Source organism: Pteronotus mesoamericanus, unplaced genomic scaffold, assembly GCF_021234165.1.
Source record: "Pteronotus mesoamericanus isolate MK-2021 breed Mesoamerican mustached bat unplaced genomic scaffold, CSHL_Meso_final contig_557, whole genome shotgun sequence".
Lineage (NCBI taxonomy): Eukaryota > Metazoa > Chordata > Mammalia > Chiroptera > Mormoopidae > Pteronotus > Pteronotus mesoamericanus.
This window is the reverse complement of record NW_026555200.1, coordinates 6155637-6180176: the sequence shown is the minus strand read 5'-3', so window position 1 is coordinate 6180176 and position 24540 is coordinate 6155637. Positions and strand designations below refer to the sequence as shown.

General features: G+C 57.4%; 1 protein-coding gene across 1 annotated transcript; it reads right to left on the bottom strand.

The window, feature by feature from the left end:
* Positions 1 to 8822: 8822 nt before the first annotated feature.
* Positions 8823 to 23988, bottom strand: SLC2A7 (solute carrier family 2 member 7). The gene is made up of 12 exons (XM_054579654.1): positions 23959 to 23988; positions 22626 to 22724; positions 22339 to 22499; positions 20196 to 20320; positions 19095 to 19247; positions 17773 to 17898; positions 17128 to 17315; positions 15656 to 15766; positions 13979 to 14080; positions 11631 to 11706; positions 9639 to 9766; positions 8823 to 9044 (listed from the first exon to the last, which is right to left on the bottom strand). Exons 1-12 carry the CDS (start codon positions 23986 to 23988, stop codon positions 8823 to 8825), a joined length of 1521 nt encoding a protein of 506 aa, XP_054435629.1.
* Between the last annotated feature and the right edge of the window lie 552 nt (positions 23989 to 24540).

The following is a 24540-nucleotide window of genomic DNA, read 5'->3' as shown; positions in this document are numbered from 1 at the left end:
GTTAGATTATGATTTTTCTGATAAAAAAACACTGCTTCTGTAAAAAAGAAAAAAAAGAAAAAATATAATAAAACAGAAGAAACAATAAAGGAAAAAGGTCTACAATCTAACATTTCAAATTTTCACCTTTTTGTAGTCAATTATATTAGTTCCATTTGTTTTAATTTTATTGAAAGCCTGAAAAATGAAAGTTTCCAATCATTAATTGACATTTTTATAATTTTTATGGAAATTGTAACTATGTTTAATTGTGCTATTACTGTTTCTGATTTTAACTTTTCCCTATTACAACACAGACAGAAGTAGGAATTTGGATAAATTTAGTTCAAACGTGAAAACAAACAAAACCACTCATGAAAAATAATGAGAAGACTTAAGTGATACTGACCTGGGGCTAATATTATTTCCCTCCCATTGTCATTGTGAACACTTCTCTAACTAAATTGCTGAAGTCAATTTTGATTTCCAGAAGTTTCCTCCCAGGAGATGCAGAGGGGGAGGGGGTGGGGCACATCCTCCGTGAGAACAGAATCTTTTCTTTAAAGCGCAGGCAGAGCACATGCCTGGTGTCTGCAGGAAGAAAGCCAAGGGCTGCGGGAGCAGAGCTGGGGAAGACCCCCAGCGGCCCCAAATGCCTATGTTCCGAGGCGTGAGAAAAGGTTTGAGAGACAAAATATTCCTCAGAGACGCCCATCAGCTGTTCCGTGGGGCTCTTGGTGGGTGTTCGTCTCACCAGCCTCTGAAATCTCCCCAAAGGCCTTCGGCATCGGTGCCCTTCTGTGAAAACCTCACAGAGATTTCCCAGAGGACAGACCTGCGGAAGGGCTGGGCTGCCGGCCGCGTTTGTAGGGAAGCTGCTGCCCTCTGATGGCCGCTGTGAGGATGGCGGGGCCTGTGCCCCGTAGACCTAAGATCCATCCATCTCCCCTCCCATTTTTCATATTGGTAAACTGAGGTACACAGGAGGACCTATAACGGTCTCGCGATCAGTTACAGGCACATCAGGGACAAAGAGCAGAGTGTGTGGCCCCGGACGGGTCTTTCTCACCCAGTAACCCCTGGGGCTGCACTGGGCTACGGCCCCTCTGGCCTCCGGTCCTGCTTTGGAAGCCTAAGCGCCTTCTCGCCTGGGTGGTAAATCCTAACCCCTCCTCTGCCCTCTTGGTACCAGGGCCTGAGCCCCCAGCCCCAGCTGCACGGCCACGCTGGCCATTCGTGCCCCGTCTCGAGCCCAGCTGACACCTGCCTGCAGAGGGAAGCAGGACTGGCTCCCCCAACCCTGAACCTCACAAAGGGGACGTGGGGGAGCGGACACTGAGTTCTTCCAGGGGCAGCTGCTGCTCAGAAAGAAGAGGGCAGGTGCTGGAGAGAAGCAGAGAAGACTTGGGCCCCAGATGGGGGTCCGCGGGGCCAAGGCGGACGGGCGAGGAGAGCTGGCAACCGCCTCCCCGGGCTGTACGTCCCGCCCTTGGCCCCCCGAGGAACTCCCGCTGGCCTCGATCGAGCGGATTTTGTTGCATTTCTGTTCTTCACAAACACACAACCTCCAAATAAGACACAACACACTTTTTATTTAGCCTGAACCTCAGAAGCAAGCAGAGAGGCTGGAGGGCCTGATATTGCCAGCGCCCTGTTACAGCTGAGGACGCTGGGACCAGAGAGGGCGCTCCGACCCCCAGCCTCTTGGCGGGGAAGCGGGAACTCAGCTCCAAGTCCTGGGCTCCCACCCCCTGTTCCTGGGGACTGGCCTAGGGGACAAGGCAGCAAGAGGCATTATCAGGCGCATTTCCCAGGACGCAGCCCCTAAGCCTCAGATCCACCAAGGAAGACCCTTGGGCTGAATTGTAGGGTGTTGGGACCCCAGCATTGTCCAAATGCCCCATCAGCCTACTCAAGAGTCCCCCACCCCACCCCCCACTCATAACAGCACAATGGGCTCCCGTGGGTGGAAGCTGGGAGTGGGGAGCCCCTGACCGCTGCCATGGGCTGCCCAAGAGTGGACCCTCTTTCAGTGGGGACGTGAGAAAGGCCTGCTCACGCATGACTTTTTTAGGGGCAGATGAGGTGGCTGACCAGCCATCACTAGGCCCTGGATCAAAAAAACCAGAAGGGACCTCTAACCCTTGTCAAGAACAAAAAGACCCAGCATTCACAGAGGGCACCCCCAAAGCAGCACCCCACTCCCCACGTGCAAGAACAGGGGTGCCATGGGCTGCTCACTGTCACCTCTCTGCACCTGGTGAGCTCCGCTCCATCCTCCGGGACACAGAATCCCCACCCACAAGACAGCCAGGGCCCCCATGCGATGCATATTCAAGAACGAGGAACCGGGTGCGGGGAGTCACGTGAGCGGCCCCAGGTGCGGCCGGTGCCGAGGAGCAGAGTGCGACCTAGAACCCAGGGCTCCCGTCTCTGAGCCCAGGACCCCGACCCCATCCCTGTCTCAGGGACACCCCTGGGCTCCCGACGGCAGTTGGCCCTCTTGCTGCTCCACCAGCTTCTCTTTGAAAATGCAAACACTCCGGGAAAGGCCGAGGATTAGGTCACTGCCAGTCATTTGAATCTTGGTGTGAATCAAACACCACAAGCACATAAACATCTGCAGAGAGTCGAGGCCCCTGCGTAGGGTGGGACCCCAGAGGGAAAACCTCCAGCCAGAGGGTGGGCACCGGGGAAAAGGAGGGAGCGGGGAAAGCCAGGTCTCAGCCCCGGAACTGGGCACAGCTGGGCCGCACCCGGTCGCCGGGCTTACGGCTCAAATTCACATCACCTGCGTGTTACAAAACACAAACACTTTAAAAACTGATGGGGCGCGGGAGCTGAACAACAAAAACCTGGACTGAAAACTCACTGGCACCTCCTGGTGCCTGAAAGGAGCAAACATAGCAGTATTGTGGGCAGATAATTGAATATGGCAGGAATATTAGATGATAGGGATTATTTAAAATTTTTGCATGTGAAATAAAGGTATTGTACAAAAACATGACTATTTTAGCGAACACAGGGAGGAGAAAGAAATAGGGGAAATGTGTAAGTCCTTTTTGAGACTCATCACAGGGACAGGGCTAAGTGCCTGAGGAGGTCGAGCCTTCCCAGACATGAGGGTGAGGAGGGGACTGTCGCAGGTGGAAGCGGGAGCCAGGAACGCAGCCTGGGACCCTCATATTGGTCACATCCTGTCCCCCCACAGGGGAGCGAAGCCAGGCAAACCAGCAGGAGCCCCGTCCCGTCCACTGTGGCTCCTAACCTGTTCCGCTCAGAGACCAAAGCCCGGAACCTGAGCGCAGGTGGCTGGCACCCACGGGCGGAGTGCGCAGACAGCCCGCGGTGCCCGGGAGAGGTTTCAAAGCAATGGCTTTTCCTCGTCAAGCTCCCATCAGGATGATAGGAACAAGGTCAAACACGTTGTTGATCAGTGGGGCTCCCCGCCTGCAGCAAGGCCACGCCCTAGGGACAGTCTCTGGGGACAGAAGGTGGCCGAGGAGGCAGGATCTCTTTGGATATAGAAAACACTACAAACCAAAGGACAAGGGGAGTGTGACGTCTGAGCCCACCGTGATGGAGGTGTGACAGGGAGTCTAGGACAGGACGTCGGGATGGGGCGAAGGCAGAGATGAGGACCAGGGCAGGAAGGCTGGGGACGCGAGCAGGGAGCACGTTTCACGGGGCCAGCCGCCCACGACAGCCAGCGTGAGCCCTGAACATGCAGCATGTGCGCCGGGCCAACCAGTGCGCAAAGCGCCTGCAAGGGGCCCAGTGTGGGCTCCCGGGAGGAGAGGCCTAGGCAAGGACTCCAGGGCCAGCCGTTCACTTGGAAACGGAAGAGCACATGGGTCCAGGGGTGGATAAGTGAGACTGGGAGGAGAAAGAAGCCAACTCAGGGGGTGTACGGAGCCAGCTACCGGCAGGCAGAGTGACGGGGGAACGTGCAGAACACACTCGGCCTGAGCCTGCGCGAGGGCCGAGGGCCCTGGGCACCCGCACGACAGCTCACGGGCCAGAGGAGCGGGCGGCTGCGGGGGAGGCCCCCCCCGCAGCACCTCGGCTCTTGCCTGTGCTCAGAAATGCCTTCAGGGAAAGGAGAGGAGGCAGACGGGGACACTGAGCCAGCCAGAGCGCACGGAAGGGTGTCTGCCCCACGTACACTGACACGTGTGACCCCTTCTACAGTCCTACGAGGTACATGAAAATAGGCTCATTATTCCCATTCTCAGAGGGGAAAATGAGACAGACAACTTACCAAAGTGCAGGGCCAGGGTTCTGAGCCAGGGAGTGTGGTTCTAGAGTCTGTGCAGCGGTGGGCTGGCTGGGTGGGCGGGGTGATGAGCTGCCCGTCAATGGAGGCATTCAAGCAGAGGCCTGATAACTGTAGGATTGTTGAACAAGGGATTCCAACTGGGAACAGGGATTAAGAAACAGCTAATTAAGGTCCTTTTCAACCGAAATTCAGGATCTTATGAGGGAATATCTGAAAAACAGGTCCAGACAGCCAACCTGGGAAGCTCTGTGGCCAGGAGGTGGGGGAGAGGCTAAAGGTGATCTCTGCTGAGCGGGTTTCACCGTGGACATCTGACCCCGTACCCCGAGCCACTTTCCCTTCCTAGGGGGCTGCTCATCAGAGCTCAGGCCGGATGGGGACTTAGCCTGCCCTGAGGCCCCTCCCCCAGCCCTCCCTGAACACCAGGAGCCGAAAAGCTCCAGGCGGCCCCGGCCCCTCAGGACAAGGCCGGCTCCACCGCCCGGGCCGGGCTCCGGGTCCTCATCTGCCAAACGAGGGTGGCCAGGAGACCGTCTCTGAGGTCCCACGTTCTGTGACTGTGGGTCCAGGCCAGGAGGCTGGGCCGGCCTTCTAGAGCAGTCCAGCCGCTCTTGGCCTAGCTGAGAAGAGCACAGTCGGAACTACAAAAAAGCCTGGATTTTGGCATAATTACCACACACTGAATGGTCTCTTTCTTCAAGCGCACAGCAAGCGGCAAACTCCCTGTTCATCTAACATCTAGAAGAAGAGGTCTTGTTGGTCCCCCTTTACCAAATAACGGATTTTCAATCGCCGCTATTGGCGTCCATGCACGGACACTGAATTGCTACAGTTCTTTTCGTTTGCTTTTCCCTCTCGCCTTCAAACTGCCAGCCTGGGCATATCAAGTCCAAGTGTAACCGAATTCCACAGAGTGGCATTCCTCAGTCGCCCCGAGACCTTGGCTCGCGCCCTCCCTTCCCGGGGACCTTGACCTGGGCTCCCCTCCTTATCTGCAGAGTCCTCCGAACGAGGTGCTGGCGCCTCTTCGCAGCGCCAGGGCTTGGGCGCAAAGATTAGGGATCCCGCGCAAGCCGAGCAAAGTACGGCGAGCTACTGTTCGTTCTCAAAGGAGATGTGAGACCGGCACACGCGAGTGACTCAGTCAGAACAGCAACACTGACGAGGCCACACAGGGCGAGGCTGCAGCTGCTGCACCTTGGAGCCACGGGTCACCTGGCCAGGATTAAACCCCATCAAGAGGCCTTTATTGAACACCTGCAGCAAGTGCTGACAAGGCACCCGGTGAAGCCACGTCAAGAACCCTGCTCGCAAAGGGCCCACGAGGTTGAGGACGGAGCGACTACTGTCCCTGTGCAGCCGACAAGGGGAGAAATCCCAGGATGCTCAGGGACTTGCTTTAGGGCATGATGTCTATGGCCAAGCGGGGACTTGACTTCAGGTCGTGATTTCCCAGGTTGCACCACGTCCACCTCGTGCACAGCCACCGAGCGACGGTGCAGTCTGCCGACGTGAAATTTAAAATATTTTTATTAATCATTTCTTTTCTTATTTAAAACGTACAATTTGGTGTTTTGACATATGTATGCTTCCATACTGTCACCACAATGAAGATAGTAAACCCATCGTTCCAAAAGTTTCCCCCAGTAACTGCTGATCCATTTTCTGCCACTATCGATTAGTGGGCACTTTTTCAATTTTATATAATTAAAATAACACGGTATGTATTCTTTGGTCTGGCTTGTTTCACTGAGCAGAGTTGCCTTGAGGTTCATGCCTGACGTCGCATGTGCCAATCATTTGCACCTCTGTGTTGCTGAGTTCCCTGCTATTGTGTGGATCGACCACAGTTCGTTTATTCACTCACCTGGGGATGTACTTTCGTATTGTGTCCAGTTTCAGTCTGTTACAAACATTGCTATGAACAGTTACGTGGAAGCCTTTGTACAGGCATGTGCATTAATGCCTTTGGGTAAATACTCAGGAGTGGAAGGCTGGATCATACGGCAGATGTTTAATTTTTGAGAGACTAGAAAACTGTTTTTGAAAGTGGTTGTACCATTTTACATTCCTACCCGTGGTATATGCGAGTTCTAGTTTCTCCACATCCTTGTCAACATTTGGTGTAGTCAGTCTTTTTAATTTTAGGCACTCTAACGGGTGTGTAGTGGTATCGTATTGTGGCTTTAATTGCTATTTCCCTAAGTGCTAATACTATTGAGCATCTTTTCATGTGCTTATTTACCATCATGTCTTCTTCGGTGACGTCTCTGTTCAACTCTTGCCCGTTTTTAAACTTGAGTTGTTTGTTTTCTTACCATTGAGTTCTGACAGTTCCTTACACATTACACATTTATTCATCTAGGTACAAGTCTTTCTCCGATACCTGATTTGCATGCATATGTGCCCGCCGGTGGCTTGTTTTTTTATTCTCATAACAGTGCCTTACAAATAGCAGAAGTTCTTACTTGTGTCAAAGTCCCATTTATCAATATTTTCTTTTGTGGATTGTGCTTTTACTGTTGTTTTTGTGTAGGCCATGCTCACAAATATCTCCTATGTTCCATTCTCGAAGTTTTATAAAGTTTTAATTTAGGTCTATGATCCATTTTGAGTTATGGATAAAAGTTCTTTTTTCCACATATGGATACAATTACCCCAGTACGTTTGTGGGAAATGCTCTGCTGTCACCACGCGACTGCTTTTGTCAAAAATCAGTTGTGTGTGTGTTCACTTCTGGATTCTTTATTGTGTTTCATTGATCTAGCTGCTATACCATACTGTTTTGAAAACTGTTGCTTTATAATGACTGTTGACATTAAGAAGTCTTCCAACTCCATCTTTCTCACAGTTTTGGTTATTCTAGGTTATTTACATTTCCACGTATGGTACTTTGCCATGTATAATGCACACTTTTTTGCCCAAATTTTTGAGAGAAAGATAGAATGCACATTATACATGGGTGGTACTAATTCTATATCTATATAAATGTTTTTATTTTATTTTATTTTTTTCATTTTTAAATCTCAAACTTTTAAAAAAAGATCTTATTTATTTTTAGAGAAGGGAAGGGAGGGAGAAAGGGAGAGAAACATCAATGTGCGGCTGCATCTTGCACGCCCCCTACTGGGGGCCTGGCCTGCAACCCAGACATGTGCCCTACACTGAGAATTGAACCAGCGACCCTCTGGTTCACAGGCCCGCACTCGATCCACTGAACCACTGAACCACACCAGCTAGGGCTGTATAAATGTTTTTAATTCTTTTATTTATGTTTATGTGTTAAAAGTGTAATTCTAGAAAGCAATAACAATATCTGTATACAAAATAATACCCTGGAATACAATAATTGGTTTTGTTTCTAAATATAAATAAATAAAAAATTGAATTAAAAATTTAAAATGAAAGATTTTTTTTCCCTGAAAGTTTGGGCCTAAAACATGAGTGCATGTTATATACATGGGAGCGCATTATATGTGGTAGTAAATTGTAAAATTGACGTGTCAATTTCTCCCCTCCCCCCCAAAAAAAGGCCTGCTGGAATTTTTATTGTAATTGTGTTGAATCTATAGATAAATTTGGGAAGGATTAAGCCAACCTTGCATCCCTAGACTAAGTCCCCCTTGGTCAAGATATACATTATCTTTACATTATTGTATTCTATTTGCTAAAGTTTGGCTAATTACTTTTTCATCTATGTTCATCAGGGGTACTGGGCTCTAGTTTTCTTGTAACGTCTAGTTTGGTTTTGGAATCACAACAATGATGGCTTCATACAATGTGCTGAGAAGTATTCCTTCCTAATTAATTTTCTGGAATGGTTTGTGTCAAATTGGTTCTTCCTTAAATGTTTGGTAGAATTCACCAGTGAACTCATTTGGGCCGGGAGTTTTCTTTGTGGGGAGGTTTTCCACTACAAATTCAATTTCTTCCGTTGATGTAGGATTAGGCAGGTTCTCCACGTCCTTCTGAGTGAGCTTTGGTACTTCGTGTTTCGCTACAGTGCTCTCCTGCTTCCAGAGCAGATATCACCTGACCAGCCCAGGGAGGGCTTTTTCCTAAACAGCCCCAGGAACACTCTGACCTCTTGCCCAGCGGCCCCCACCGGCTGTGACACTGACCAGGATATGCGCAGCCCACAGCCCTGGAGCGGGGGTGGCAGCCTCCGTGGGTGGGCAGTGGACCCCAGGGCCCTGACCTCCATCCCTTTCACTCTCACACCAACACACTGATCGGGATTCCGGCCCCATAGCAACAGCTGAACTTGAAAGTACATCCATACGTCATTTGAGTTGTGGTGCTAATGTGGAGTCAGAGAATCGAGTCCTGCCAATCAAAGGTCAGGGACCTGCCCATCCTCCTGAGGCCTGAGGCCCAGTGGTTAGCGCTGAAAGTTAACCACGTTTCAGGGACTAAATCAGGGACTAATCTTTCCAAAGCCTCCCGCTGGCCACCGGGGGCACAAAAAAGCTCAGAGATGAGGCCCTCCCTTGAGGCCTGGGGCAGGAAGTCTTTTTCTCAGAGAAGGAAGCCTTGATGTGGCACCTGGGGACAGGCAGAGCCATTAAAAGGAAGTTTCCTTGGCAGGTAGAGATGGTACAGGAGGCTCTGCACCTGCAATTTCTTCTTTGTTCTCTGGAATCTCCACTTGGTTTCTCTTGGCAAAAATCCGGTTTATCTCCACAAACGTTCGGCCCTTGGTCTCGGGAATCACCACGTGGACGTAAACAGCAGTGAAGAGGCAGATGCTGGCAAACACGATGAAGCTGTAGGCCCCGATGGCGTCCTGGGCCAAGAGACAGGGAAAGGGGAGGGGCGGGGGAAGAAATGCCGGGCAGCTCTGGGCGGGCCTTCGTGCGTCCTAAGGAGGTTCTCGGTGGCCGGTTTTAGTTTTGCTCCCAGAGGAGTGACATAGCTAGGAAATCGGGCCCCCTCCCGTCCCAAGGAACCCCTAGCCTTTTACAATAGGGACGCAGTGTCCTGATGCCCCTGGTGTGGAGAACGTGGTGCTGGGTTGCACACCTTCAGAAACAGGAAGGCGGTGGCCACGAAATGTGTTCCCTCACCCTGGCTCCAGCATGCTTTGCATTGCCTGTGGCCCTGGCAGACCAGCGCCCCTGAAAATGAGCCCTTCACCCTTGGAGTTGGGGGCTCCCGCCAGTAATGGAAACGGCACATTCCCAGAGTATGGCCGATGTGGCACCCCGTGTGTTCTCTGGACCTCCAAGTGCCTGCGAGCCTCCCCGTGTCGAAGTAGCAGATGTTCTTGGTAGAAGGAACTGTACTCACTTCCCGAAGCTCCCCGGCCCCGGGGGAGTGCAGGGTGGGACAGGGCAGGGGCGAGGGCGGCCCACCGTGATCCCTGCGGGGCCCCACTCACCTGGATGGAGGGGAAGACGAAGCCCACGATGAAGTTGGTGAGCCAGTGCACAGCCCCGTCCACCATGAAGGCGGCCGGCCGGGAGGACTGCAGGAAGATCTCGGTCCGCACCACGGAGGGGACGGGACCTTGAGGGCAGAGAGCACAGGACCGGTGGGGCGGGGCGGGGCGGGGCTCCGAGGGCCCGGGTCCCAGCCCCGGCCCTCCAATCGCCGCTGCCCCAGACGCCCAAGGGAGGACGCTGACACCCCTCAGCCGGCGTCCCGCGGTCCTCTCCATTCTGGCGCCTCCTGGGCACACCCACGGCTCCGCGGAGCAGGCGGAGGACAACGGCCCTCCAAGGGCCTCAAGGTCACCCTGAATCCACTCTCTCCGGGCGCTGGTGTGGTTTTGAAATTCTCAGTAGAGCTCCACGAGCCCCTCTGGCTGGGCAGTGGGGCCCGCGTGTGGTAGGTCTGGGCAACGGCAGGCACCTTGTCTTGGGCCTGATTCTCTGCCTTTTTTCCTGAAGGAGACGTGCCTAAGGTGTCTAAAGACCACTTTTTCCTAATCACCATCCCTTATAAAAAAATTTTTAATGCCACAGATACACTGTATATCTGTTTATTTACTGTAAGTCTATCTATGGCTTTACACAGAAAAAGAAGACTATCCTCCCAGCTAATTTCCAGCCCCTGGGGGTGATGGGGCCACGTGGGAAATGCACGGTCTCAGAGGACAGTGATGGGGAGGGTGGCAGGGCCCCGGATGGGCTGCCTTTGGGCCTCAGGCGAGAAACTCCCACACTCCAGGGAGGGGCCTCTTCAGCGGGCGAGGGCGGCACCGCCCCCGCCCTGCCCTGCCTCCCTCCGACCCTCTAGGGGACCCAGCCCACTCGCCACATCAGGGCGGGACCTGCGCCCCCACCTGCCAGCTCCTCCGACTGCCCACGTTCTTCAGACAGGAGCCGGAGGCTCGGACGAGCTTGCCCCGGGCGGCGGAGGCAGGAAGGGGCAGAGCGGCCTGGAACCCAGGTCTCCAGCCCGCGCCGGCCCATTTCCTGCTGGGCCCTCCTGCCTCCACATTTGGGGCGCAAACCGAAAGTCCCACTTACATATCCTTCGACACAGCTGTGCCAGCACCATCCACAGCTGTGCCCCCCCCCCCACTGTCCACAGCGGGGACCCCAGGGCCTGGCACCGCACAGACTAAGTGGGCAACCCACTCACGTGGGTTGAATGGATGAGTATTTTGGTTTGTGAACAGCTTTCAAAACCCAGACTCTGCAGGGAATATTCCGGTCTTAGGAATCAGAGGGGCCCTTCCCCAGGCAGTGAGAACGGGGTCTGATTCCCAGAAGGACACAGAGAGGAAGGAAGCCTGGAGCCGGGAGTGGACTGAGAGGTGGGCCCAGGTGAAGGCCGGGGCTGCCGGCATGTGGACGTGGGAATAAGCCAATCAGGGAACGAGGCTGGGGGCCAGGGGACCAAAGACAACTGAGCCTCGGGCGGGGGGTGTGCTTGGGGGCTACAGAGGCACAGGGAGGGTTCGGACATGGCCCCAGGTGCCCCCAGTGGGGACTGGCCGGCACGAGCTCCCTCTGCAGGGGCTCAGCTCCATGTGGGGGGCTGGACCTGAGGCTGGACGTCCCCGGGAACCACAGGGACTGGGGGACGGGGCGCTGGCTTGGCCCGGGCACTGGGTGGCACTTAGTAAATGCTTGTTGAGTGAAGGAAGGTGAACTGGAATCGCCTTTAAGGAAAAGGAACAGTTAATCCAACAACTCAGCTTTCGAACAGCCTTCAGGAATGAGTGAGGTGCAAGAACCGAGGCTCCACTACCCACCGAACTTGGCCTCTGAGTGTCGGGGGGTTGGACAGGAACAGAGGAACAGGCACAGTGAGCATCAGGGCGGCACGCGTCAAGGACATCCGCCAATTCAACAGACATTTACGGAGCCCCCGGGGTGACACTATCCCTGCGAGGCTGGGGCGCGTGCACACAGGTACTCACTGGGCCCAATGGAATGTCCCGAGATGTAGGCGAAGACACAGATGACACTGAGGTAGGACAGCTCCGGGACCTTGCTCTGTGGGAGAGGCGGGGCCGTCGGTGCCTGGCAGGGCCTGGCCTGGGACCCCTGAGAGCTGAGGCTGGGGCCCCGCCCGCAGAGAGGCTGCCTGCGCCCAGGCCACCCTTCCTGCCGCGGGAAGGAGCCACACCTGGACATCCGAGCCCCCACGTGGGCCTCCCGGGCTCTGAGGGCAAGAGCGGGAGGAAGATGAGGCCAGGGACTGGCACCGAGCACTCGAGTTCCCAGAGGGCTCCTGCCAGCCTTGCCTCGCTGGGAGGAGGCCACAGCAGGGGCACTGACCGCCCGGCTCTCTGCCCGTCCCTGATGTTGGCCCGTCAACCTCCGTGACGCCCGTGAGCAAGGATGTTACTGTTTCGATCCTACCGACGCGGACTCAGGGCGCAGAGAGCTGGAGCACAGACCGGAGACCCTCGGGCCCTCAGAGGTCAAGCAACAGCCCAGGTCAGACAGCCGGTGGGGACGGCGCTGGGACCCAGCTCCACACTAGCTGAGGAGAACCCTTCTAGACGCCAGGAGAGCTGGTAGGCCATCTGAGGTCCCCACAGCCAGGACAACAGCCAGCACAACACCAGGCGAACAGACATCAACCAACCTAACGGCGCAGGACGCTATTTCACTCCAATTATGAAAAACGGTGCGGGGGAGGAGCCGGCACAGCTCACGCGGTGGGGGTGCGCCAGGAACGCCTCCTTCCACGGCCCTGCCTGCAAGCCGCCAGGCGGAAGAGGAGCGGGGAGAGAGCCTCCCGCAACACGGGGTGACGTAGCACGAAGAGCCAGCCAGGCTTCTGAGCGGAGCAGTGACAAGCTCTGAATGGCATTTCAGCAGAGACAACTCGGGGGTGCGGGCGGTGTTCGCAGGCGGAGCCCACGGGCTGCCCAGAGAGGGAAAGGGGAAAAGACGGGCTGGGGAGGCCCTGAGGCTTCCAAAATGTAACTAACAGCTGAGGCTTCCAAAATGCAACTAACAGCGACCTCTGTTGGGTTTTATTTGCCTCTTTTCATTTGCCTGCGTTCAGTCAATGTAAAAAGTCAGATAGTTTCAAAATTTAGGGGGAAAAAAAAAAGGTCTTTGAAAGGAAAACTAATTACACCGAAACAGGAATGTAACTGGCAGTTTCCTCACCAGCCTCAGCGCCGCCCCCCATCTAGTGTGCCTGCTCCTCCCCTGGTCCCCCTTCTGTCCCCTTCACCCACCTGCAGGTCTCTGGCTCCACCTGCCATTGAGGAGGAAGTCCGCCCGGTGGGCGGCCTGGAGAGGGCGGCACAGGAGGGAGCCCTGCCTCCGATCACAGAGCGACCCCTTTGCAAGCTCGCCTCTGCGCGCTGCGCGTAAAGGGTTTCTGTCTGCACAAGCGAGAGCGGCAAAGAGGGAGCCGCACTCTCTGGCTGTTTTCAGAATTCTTTGTGTTCTGGCCAGCCTAAGTATTTTCGAATTTTTTGTAACACACGTCATACATACATGCTTGGGACAATGACAAATTAAAATGATGTATTTCCTCTCTGAGCGGCCTACTGAGTTTCAAGCTTACTTTAACCCAACTGCTCGCTTCCCAATTCCTTTGTAGCGTCTCCTATTCGTTTCTTTTCCCGCTTCATTCTGACCGGCTCTCCAAGACACGTTCAGTGTTGGGGACTGCATAGACCTTGACGTGCGGTAGACTTCCCGCTCCATTTTGAAACCGCGGTGGCTATTTTAACAGCACCTTTATAAATCAGACCAGTCCTAACCTTGTCCTCGGCCTCGTGTGTCCTCTCTGCCTCAGTTAAGCTTATTTCCCTCTTTCTCTTAACACACACGAGGACGTTTGGTCCATCGTTACTACTTATCCCAACACACGAGTTTGCTCTGTGGTCCACGGGACTGTTCTCACTTTCTTCTTCTCCTGAAACGGAATGACCATCGTTCCCTGAAAGCTACTCCGGTTCCGCATGGGTGCGCACTCTCTAGTGCAGCTGGGCCCAAGCCTTTTCATATCGAAACATGTTTAATTGTAAATTCTCCTTTATGTTATGGTTAGGGCACTGCATTCAGTGATTTATTTGCATGTCTGTGTGCAGATGAGTGAAGTCGCCCATGAACATCCCTGCAGGACCGGGCGTCACAACATATTTGCATGGAAGGGGGTGTGGGGGTGGGCACGGCTGAGATGCATCCTGGGCTACGGGTGCTGGGTCTGAGACCTCCCACCCCGCTGCGTGCTCTGGGTTCCCGGTCCCCGGTCCCCGTCCCATCCCATCCCCAGGGCAGGGAAGTGAGGTCCGACCTGGAAGAGCAGCGCCAGCGTCAGTGTGAGGCAGGCCGAGCCGCAGATGCTGTAGCCGACCAGCAGGAGGCGCCGTCTCCCCAGGCACTCGACGGTGCCAGCCTGGAGTGGAAGGGAGGACAGTGGGGTGACTCCGTGGCCCAGGGGGCGCCCCGAATCCTTGGACTGGTGCCACCACTCCCCCTCCAGCCCCTCCCTTAGTGCCCTGCCCTACATGTTCTAGTTTCTGGATTCGACGCTTTGACACCGTGGGGTCCCGCTGACCCCTGGAAGGCTGTCCCTACAAAGGTTAGCAATTTCCGGAGGCAGCAGACAAACCGCCTGCGAATGTGCCTTTCACATGAAACCAGCCCATGCAGGCCCACCCGCCACCCTCCTCCTCCGGGGGCCTCACACTCAGGACCTCAAGCCCCTGATGCCCCAGCGTAGGTGCCAGGCAGCCCAGGGCCACCCCCGCACCCCAGAACCGCTGCGGCTACTCAAACTGGCCGGTCCCCAGTTTGCTCCCCAAGCCTCGCCTGGTCCGTCCCCCCGGAAACCACAGGAAAGGCTCTTGCCCATGTTCCCCCGCCCCTCTGCCTCCTGGCTGACCCCAGGGCTTCCCCATGTGGCTAAGTGGGTGGCGGGGCCTGCCCCTCCCTCCCTCTGTCCTCTCACAGTTTGGATCTGGGAGTGAGAAACTATCTCTTCAAAGGCAATCGTTGACTGATACGTTGGCATCCCCATGCCTGAATGATAACAAAACCTACCTTTTAAAATAGCCCCCCTACCTGCCGCTCCCTCATCCTCATCATGATCACCTGGCATCTGACCCCCGCATTGGGAGGGGCCCAGCCATCCCAGGCCCTTCTTTTACCTCTTGTTAGGCCCGCACCTCTCTCTCAGTCTGTACCCTCTTGAATATTCCAAACACGGGCCACGCTCCTTCTGGCTGGTGTTCCCTCGCTTCTCCCAGTTCTAACAGCGTGCCCGGTTCTACACCTTCCCCGCCGCCAGCGCCAGCAACGGGCCACGCTGGGGGCCAACTCAGAGGCAGGCCCTGGACGGTCACTGCCTGCGCGTCTCTCCAATCCTCCCAGCCACCCTGCAGACCAGACGGCCGCTCCCCTGCAGTGAGGCCCGAGAGGGGCAGCGCTGACAGCAGACACCGTCCACAACGGTTAGGGACGCTAGGCCAACTTCCTGCCTACGCCCAGCACCCAGTCGCTGCTCCCAGGAAGGGAGGAGGGTCCTGAGTTCTGCACTGGGTTCTCCAGGTACAGTGATGGGGACAAGGGTCCCGGAGGTGACAGTGGAGCCTAGAGGAGGGGGCTCTGAGGGTGGAGAAAGGGTCTGCCCAGGGGCCTCAGCTGGGGGAAGGGTGAGACCTGGCCCCACCCCCGCCCGGCCCCTCACATCGCCCTCCGCTGCTGTTCCCTGTCACCTCTCCCTCCCGCCTGACTGAGGCTCACACTGGCTCTGAGGGAAATACGAATAAGTAACAAATAAACAGCAAACACCCCTTCCCTGAGCCACAGGGCACTGCGATCACCACGACCATTTCACAGACGGAGAAGCTTGTGTGCGCGCCCCGAAGTCCGTGCCCCTCGGTGCGCCCTGCGGGGCTCCTGTCTGCCCGCAGGGCACCTGCTTGGGCACCCCACCCCCTGGGTGGAAAGGATATGCCAGATCGCTCACCGAGATGACGGTCATCACGATGTTGACCACGCCAGCGCCCACAGTCACGTACTGGGAGTGAGCGGCCTCCACGCCCGCCGATGCATAGATCATGTCCGCGTAGTAATTGATCTAAAGCAAAAGCCCAGGGGCTGAGAGGATGGGTTCGAGGGGGAGGCCGCTGGCCTAACGTTCCCCACCCTACAGCAGACAGTCCGGGAAGGCCAGGGGGCCCCAGGACAGGAAGGAGGCAGCTGGCGGAGGGAAGAGAGCTGCGACGTGGGGCTGGCAGAGTGGGGCGCGCTGGCTCCACCCGGAATCCCAGGCGATTGGAGTGCTTCTCCTGTCTGAGCCCCGGCCTCTGCGTCTGGGAAATGGGGTCTGGACCAGACGCCCCTTAGATTGCTGCCTCTGCCACTTGGTTTGTCTAGGACCTCAGGCCCCTTGGAGCGACGCCTCACCTCTTGCTCAGCTCCTGTCTCGGCCCAGCCCCACGGATGTGGGCGCCCACAGCCCTTCCACAAGCCACGCGGACTGCGGACTGTTGCCCGTTCGGTGGCACCTACCAGGGCTGTTTCCACTCTCAGCGTCCCTTGTCCAACATCCCCAAGTGCCACCTTGTCCTGACACTTTCCGTTAGTACCGGGATTATCCATCAACCACTGAGGTCTCTGGAAGCCATCCCTCCACCCCCACCCTGTTTTTTCAGATCTCTGCTCTTCCTGCCACACCATCAATAGATCAGTTACAGCCAGAGAGCCAGGATCACGGAAAGCGATGCCACCAGCAGTCGAGGCCGTGCGGGTCCAAGGTGGCTCCTGACCCAGCTGCGCCCACTAGCCCCTCCCCTGGAAGCCTGAGCTTGGTGCCCGGAGACCTGCAGCCTCTCATGGCCAGCCAGTCTCCTGCAGAGAAGGTGAAGGACTGTGGGCAGGAGACACTTCCCTTGGGGACTGGGAAGGCTCTGTCGCAGCAGAAAGGTGAGGCAGGCACACGGGGGAGCAGCGTGGGGAGATGGAGAGGACCCCAGGTTCCCCGCTGACATCCAGCTCTCAGGCTGCTCCCGACACCCAGCTGCACCCCAAGCTGCTCCTGTAAATTAAGTCTGGTTTTGCTTCAGCTACTTCCAGGGGTGCCTTGCTCCCGGAAAACAGAACAGGCTGTGTGACTGGGGGCGCGGCCTGGAAGCCCTGGGTTTCCGCCTCTGGCTTCCCCCAGCTCCCGACGAGCCACCTGTGTCTCATCCTCATTCCCCCGGACGCAGAGCTTGACTCTGCACCCTTGAACTTGGCAATAGCATGCACACCGATGCCAGTACTGCCCATGGTAGTTCCGTGAACGTTCGCGGGGCCTAACTGAATCTGACGGCTTTCAGGGGCACCGGAAGTTCTGAGCGAGGGCCTTGCCTGACGCCTCCGCAGCCCGACTGCAGGGCGAACCACCCCCACCCCGTGCCCCCCGCGGCCACGGCCGCCCCTCCCGGCCCTGCGTACCGCGTTGATGCCGGAAAGCTGCTGGCCGGCCATGAGCACGACGATGGAGATGAGCTGCCACCGCAGAGGCCGGAAGGTGAGCAGGTTGAGCACCGACAGGCGGCCCTCCGCCCTCTCGGCCTGGTCCTCCGTGCGCATCTCTTCCACCTCGTCCTCCACGTCGGCCCAGCCCCTCAGTTTCCTCAGAGCTGCGGGGAGCAGAGCGGCTGTCTGTCGCTGACAGCACTTACTTACCTGTGGCTCAGGGAGGCAGGGGCCCACCTGCTCTGCCACCTCTGGCCACAGGCTCACCGGCTTCCCGGTGCGGAGTGCTCGTCATTCCAGCTAGGACCCCAACAACGGGCTGATGTCCCCAACCCCCACCACGCCTCCCTGGCTTAGTTCTCAACTCTCGACATCACTCGGCCGTGGCTCTGACCTGGTCCCTGCTCTCTGCCGGGCCGCGCCCGGGGCTCACGGACTGGCCAGCACCCGCCACACCTCCGCCCTAGCCCGTCAGCGCCTGCCTCTTGGAGGCCCGCTCCCCATCCGCCACCCGCCTGTGCTGGGCTTTGGGCGCTGGGGAGGGACATTTTGGCAGGCGTGGGAGGCGGCAGGAAGTGAGGGGCGAGAGGGTGTTGGCGGAGCGGGTGGCACCCCCAATACCTCGTCGCGCTGTGTCCTCATCGCCTTTCTGGATCAGGGTGTACCGCGGGCTCTCGGGGAAGAAGGGCAGAGACAGGAGCTGCAGCAGGGCGGGGACCCCCGTGAGTGCCAAGAGCACGGGCCAGCCTGCGGGGACCAACATGGAGAACTTGAGGCCAACCAGTCAGGGTTCCTGGGGCTCCGGGCTCCCTCCGGCAGGTCGGCCCTCCTCGTCCTGACTCTGTTCGTACAGGGCTGCTGGCCCACGATGTGCCAGCCCCCCGGGGGGGGGCCCGAGGACAGCAGGGACCTAGCTCTTGCCAAGATGTGGCTGGCTGCCCAGGGCCCGTCCACACAGGGATTCCACATTGAAAAATGGAGAAAATAAGTATAATTTTAAAAAGGTGGGTTATTAATTTCTTTAGCAGGAAAAGCATTGCTTTTCTTAGGAACAGCATTTGACTTGAAAGTGTGAGCCCTAGAGAAAACAAGCCACGTCTTGAGTCTCATTTTATGGCCGGAAGCAACATAACGTCTGCCTGCCCAGAGGCGGGGCCGGAGCACCGTCCAGAAGGTTCGCGTTCGGTGGGCAGTCCTGAGGGTACAGGAACACCTGCTCTGCCGGCTGCGGAGGAGCCTGGATGGGTCGGTTGGCCTTGCTAAGCCTCAGCTTTCTCACCCACAAAATAAAGATTATGATGTGATGTCAATGAAGCACCACACAAACCGTGGCGCGGGGGGTGGGGGTGGGGCTGCCACTCCGAGCCCCTCCCGAGGGCGTGCCTAACGGGGCAGTGTGGGCATCACCGAGCCGGACGCTCTTTGGCAGAGCGCCGATGGGGCTCCCGGTCCCCTCCGGGGCCTGTGGGGAATACAAAGGCGGAGACCCGCCCCCCAAGGAACGAGTGCGGTTTGAAAATGCGTAAAATGAAAAAACCAACACCAGCACCCCCTGTGCGCACCGCCGGAGGTCTCTCTGTCTCTGTCTCTGTCTCTGTCTCTGTCTCTCTCTCCCCCCACCCCCTTCTCGGGCGGCTGCCAGCCAGACTCCCTCTTCCCTCCTCCCCTCGCAGCAGAGCTGCCAAGGGTGAGTACGACCGGTGCCCGGCCTCCAGGCCTCCTTCCCCATCACGCAGCACGCTATGCTCCTCAGGGTCGCCGCGTCCACCATGCTGCGCTCCGCACAACACGCAGGCCCCCCTCGGCCTCAGCGGGCTTGACCCGCCAGCAGCACGCGCCCAGCTGAGCCGAGGATGGGACCCAGCGCCCACGCCCCACAGGGCCCCACATGGACCCACGCAGCCCGGCAGCCCCTCCCCTTTGACCCCGGCTTGCCCCGGTACCTGTGGGATTGCCCAGGATGGCCTGCAGGCTGAAGATCTGCGCGAGGAAGACGCCCACGATGACAAAAACCTCGGTCATTGTCCCCAGCGTGCCCCTGAGGTTCTTGGGAGCCAGCTCTCCCAGGTACATGGGCAGGGCACTGTAGGAGATGCCTGGTGCCAGCCAAACAAAAATCAGGGCAGAAGGAAAGCAGCCCCAGCCTCTGGCCCGGGAGCCCGAGGTTACATTCAGCTCCACCTCACCGCCCCCAAGCCTCCCGGGGTGTGGGCGCCACGGACGGCCCCGGCCGCAGCCCCCGCCCCGCCTCACCCCCAGAGGTGGGCACAGGCCCTGTGGGCTGCTTAGTTTGCATTGAGGAGGGCCCCTCCCAGAACCCTCAGACCCCCAGGCGCCCCCCACCCCCCGGCGGTGCGTGATGGCAATGATGTCCCCTCCTTCCTGGCTGCGGAGCCTGGGGCGTGGGTAGAGGGACTTCAAGGCAACCCTTTGCCTTGACCTGCTTCGACCTGTTTTCTGACTTTTCTAGAGCACAGATCACTCCTATCACCTTTTTTCTCTTTAAGCAAAAGAAACAACTACAGTTAAGCAACCCGCCCCCCACCCCGCCGCTGCTGACTGAGGTCCCCGATTCTATGTTCCTTGTGCTCAAAGCCCTTCCTCGTCAGCGGCCACTGTACACCCTCCTCACAATACACCTTGGAAAGCCCATCAGTTATTTATCCTTCAAGGTAAAAGTGTGAGTTTTAAAAACAAAGTTCTAAAATTAAATTTATTATGGTAACATTGGTTAATAACATTATATAAACGTATACTACGGCATCTCTATACTCTATTGTGTGCTCGCCACCCAAAAATGTATTTTTTTTTTTTACTGTTTTTGAAGACCGTTCCCGATAGAAGACTTTGCTAACTAAGGGCCAGGGGAAGAGAGCAAGGGCCTGGGGTCAGAGACAGGAGGATGCCCCAGAAGGGACATGGGCCAGGCAGGGGAGGAAGACCTGCTTCTGCCTTGGCCCGTGGCACTGGGCATGTCCACCTCGGACCCATCACCCCCCCAAACCTAAGCACGGCCTTGGGGCTTCATCTGCCCCTCCAGGTACCTGCGCAGACTCCCAACACCACTCGGGAAACGATGATCAGCTCATAAGCCTTGGCCACTTTGCTGACTCCCATCAGGATGGCGGGGACAATGGCGAAGACATTATTGATCAGCAGGGTCCCCTTTCTGCAAGGACAGCAGAGCCAGGAGGGCAGGGGGGCTGAGGAGGCAGAAGCTGTCCCCACAGGAACGCCTGTTCTCCAGGCAGCCGTTACCGCGGCGCCGGAAGGTGCCCGCGAGGGCTGGGGGCTGGGAAGAACGGGAAGCTCAGACCAACAGACCCCAATCCCAGGAAGGAGAGTTGGGTGGATGGTTGGAGGGGACAGAGAACCGTAGGGAAGGAAGAAGGCGCGGCCGCCTCCCCAGGCTGGAAGCTTCCTGTCGCTTGTGGAATGCCAGCAGAGCCTGGGCTGGGTGAAGGTGGCCTGAGACGTTGACCGGGAGACCCCCTCACCAGGTGGGATGCAGAGCTAGGCTGGCCGGTCCCTCAGGTCCCTGCCAGGCTGAAAAGCCCTGAGCCCCTGAACGAGAGGGAGGGGGTGTCTGAAAACCAGAGCCTCGCTGTCCGGCCCCTCAGGACCACCCCCACCTTCCAGACGGTGCTCTGTGCCCCTTGCTGACTTCCATCAATGGCTGTCTTGACACCCCACCTGCACTTTGCTGTGGGTTTTGCCAAAGAGGAAAGTAGTGGAGGGTGAGGGGAAGGGGGTGCCCAGCTGTGCGTGGCTGCTGTGATTTGCCCACGTTCCGCTGACTTTGGGGACAGCCCTGTGCTGAGTCGGGGCTGGGGTGGGCGATCAATGCCAGGAGCAGGGGTGGGGTCTTTAAGCAGGAACCAGAAAGCCCTCCTGAGGGGCAGCCGCAGTGGCCCATGAAGGCGCCCGGCGGGCAGCACTGGATGATGAGTAGAATGTGTCCCTTGTCTCTCTGGGGCAGCTGTGCCCCGAGAAAGTGGCCGTCAGGGCCCAGGCTGAGTGCAGAGGGTCAGCCGGCCCCGAGACCCGAGGCGCCGGGGCAGCCCACACCCGCCGGGCTCTCCCCCCACCCTTCCTCCACAGGGCTGCCCCGGCCCCTCTGGACGAGGCTGGCTCCACCGCCCGGGCCGGGCTCAGGGTCCTCAACTGCCAAACGAGGGTGGCCAGGAGACCGTCTCTGAGGTCCCACGTTCTGTGACTGTGGGTCCAGGCCAGGAGGCTGGGCCGGCCTTCTAGAGCAGTCCAGCCGCTCTTGGCCTAGCTGAGAACAGCACAGTCGGAACTACAAAAAAGCCTGGATTTTGGCCTAATTACCACACACGGAATGGTCTCTTTCTTCAAGCGCACAGCAAGCGGCAAACTCCCTGTTCACCTAACATCTAGAAGAAGAGGTCTTGTTGGTCCCCCTTTACCAAATAACGGATTTTCAATCGCCGCTATTGGCGTCCATGCACGGACACTGAATTGCTACAGTTCTTTTCGTTTGCTTTTCCCTCTCGCCTTCAAACTGCCAGCCTGGGCATATCAAGTCCAAGTGTAACCGAATTCCACAGAGTGGCATTCCTCAGTCGCCCCGAGACCTTGGCTCGCGCCCTCCCTTCCCGGGGACCTTGACCTGGGCTCCCCTCCTTATCTGCAGAGTCCTCCGAACGAGGTGCTGGCGCCTCTTCGCAGCGCCAGGGCTTGGGCGCAAAGATTAGGGATCCCGCGCAAGCCGAGCAAAGTACGGCGAGCTACTGTTCGTTCTCAAAGGAGATGTGAGACCGGCACACGCGAGTGACTCAGCCAGAACAGCAACACTGATGAGGCCACACAGGGCGTGGCCCAGCTGCTGCACCTCGGAGCCTGACCAGGATTAAACCCCATCCTTTATTGGGGACTTTATTGAACACCTGCAGCAAGTGCTGACAAGGCACCTGGTGAAGCCACGTCAAGAACCCTGCTCGCAAAGGATCCACGGGGTTGAGGACGGAGCGACTGCCGTCCCTGTGCAGCCGACAAGGGGAGAAATCCCAGGATGCTCAGGGACTTGCTTTAGGGCATGATGTCTACGGCCAAGGGGGGGACTAACTTTTCAAGGTCACATCAAGTCCCCACCACATGCACAACCACCAAGAGACAGGGCGGCTTCCTAACGTGAATCGTGAGAACGGCACACCGCCAGTTTACCTGCCGCATCTGTCAACCAGCAGGCCAACTATCAGCGACCCCAGCAAGCCGCCCAGAGGGAACATGGAGACGGTGCAGGACCACAGGAGCAGCATGTCCTTCTCGGCCATGAAGGTCCCATGTCGCTCAAAGTAGGTGTCGTTGTAAAAGGCCTTCAAGACCTAGGAAACAGCAGCCCGTTGGGAGCCAAGAGTATCAGGCACTAGCCCATGAGGGACCCTGAGGAGGACGGCCGCAGCCCCGGTCCCCAAGCCCCGGTCCCCACGCCCCGGTCCCCTTGGGCTCACCTTGTGCGGCGTGTTGACCACGGCGATGTTGTAGCCATACTGGAAGGCTGAGCCAAAGGCCGCGCTCAGGGTCGCCAGCACCAGCGTGGGCTGCAGCCTCTGCGAACAGGAGGTCTAGGTCAGGGGCTCTGGGGCTTGGTCCTTGGACCTCCGGAGGTGGGGCCGAGGCTTGGCTGAAGTACGGAAGTAGGGCCCTGCAGGCAATGCCCAGGGAAGCTGGGGCGGTGGCTGGCTGGGGTGGGGCTCTGGGAGCTCTGAGATGGGGGCCCGCGTGGGGGGCGTGGACGGCACTGTTTCTCGTTGCTCACATGCAGCCATGCCCTCCTTGACGTTATATCTACACTTCAACAAAGTGCCTGGCCCTGGAGGGGAGTAGGGGGTGCTTCGGGGAAAGGTGCAGCATCACGGTGGACTAATAAGGTAGCAGGATAGAGGCCAGCGGGGAGGAGGGGCCCTGTTCAGTAGGGTGGACAGAGCAGGCCTCTCTATCAGGTGCCTTTGAGCTGCGCCCCAGTGGATGAGAGGGAACAGCCTGCGAGCAGGGCCTCGGGATGGGGCAGGGCGGGGGTGGGGGGGGTGCGGGAAGGAGAGGGGATGGGGGAGGGGAGTGCCGCGGACGGAGGGAGCCAGAGCAGGGGCCTGGGAGCACCCCAGAGGCGGGTCTTACCCTCTAGGGCAGGTGCGCAGGAAAGCCCAGGTGATCAACGTGCATGGCCCCCTCAGGACACAGGGTGGCTCGGGGGGACCCGCCCCACAGCCCAGTCTGGGGTTGGGGCGGCAGAATCGGGGCAGGGTCTCCAGCTGCCTGAGTCAGAGCTTCCCAGGACTCCCAGAAACCAGCTGATCAACCAGCCACAGCCCTCGGGCCACCCCCGCCCCTCTGCTAGCCTGGTAACTGCACCCTCACCCCGACCCCCACCATCAGCTGTGTGGCCCCCAAAACACGTCAGTCAGCCCCGCAGGCCTGGAGCACGCCCGGAACCAGCCCTGCTGAGAAGGTGAGGTGCAGGATCCTGGCACCTTCAGAGGCTGGGGAGTGGGGCAAGGACAGGGCTGGGGTTGCAAAAGGGTGGCATCCCCAACGTTACCCGGTTTCCCATGCTTCTTTAGAGCCGGGCGCAGCCTCCCTCTCTTGTGCCTGAGCTGGGGTGCCTGAGGAAGTGGCTGTCCCCACGCGAATCTCCCAGGGCTGGTGACCCCAGGACAGGCAGGGCTGTGCCGGCCTCCCCTAGCCACAGCATTTGGGGTGCCTTCCCCTTCCCCACAACAGACACCCCCTCTTCTGGTGGGAAAGGGATGGAGGCAGAGGCAGTTTCCTAGACTTGGCACTTACCCCCTTCCTGGGCGGGCTGGGCATCTCCATCCTGCTCAGGTGAGAGACACCTGGGTCTGCAATGCACCCGTTTCTGCAGCCGTTTCTCCCTTGGGCGTGTGTGGCTTTATTACCCTCTTGTCCTCTGGACCCTGCGACTTTCCCCAGGAGCACATTTTCCTTGGATGTGGTGATAAGATAAGTTTCACATACAGCATGGATTTCGTCTCTACCTCCACCAAGCCCCACACCGGAAGCTTTCCTGTTGCTTCAAGGAGGGAAAACACTAACCGCCATCGGTCCCTAGAAACGAGCGGCCCTCCCGGAAGCCCGGAGGGGCCTGACTGCCTGGACCTCCGACATACTCCTCGTGTGTGAGATTTTTGCTTTCCCTCTTACAAATTTGGACTAATTATTCATTTGTGGGGAAAAACAAACAAAATACTTCTAAAGAAATACAACTTAATTACTTCTAATTACACCTACTGGTATTAAATGTCAGTAAAATCTTGAACAAGGGTGTTCATTTTAGAACTATCTCTATGGAGGAAAAAAAATAAAGTAGGGAATGGCTGAATCAGTTATGACAAGGTATTGTTTCAA

Coding starts and splice junctions, on each gene's coding strand:
- SLC2A7 (XM_054579654.1), bottom strand. CDS start 23,988: ATGGAGATGCCCAGCCCGCCCAGGAAGGGG. Junction 22,725..23,958: donor CCAGCCCGCCCAGGAAGGGG/GTAAGTGCCAAG, acceptor TCCTGTTCGCAG/AGGCTGCAGCCCACGCTGGT. Junction 11,707..13,978: donor CGCTGGCGCTGCTCTTCCAG/GTCGGACCTCAC, acceptor CCTCTCCCACAG/AGCAAGGTCCCGGAGCTGTC.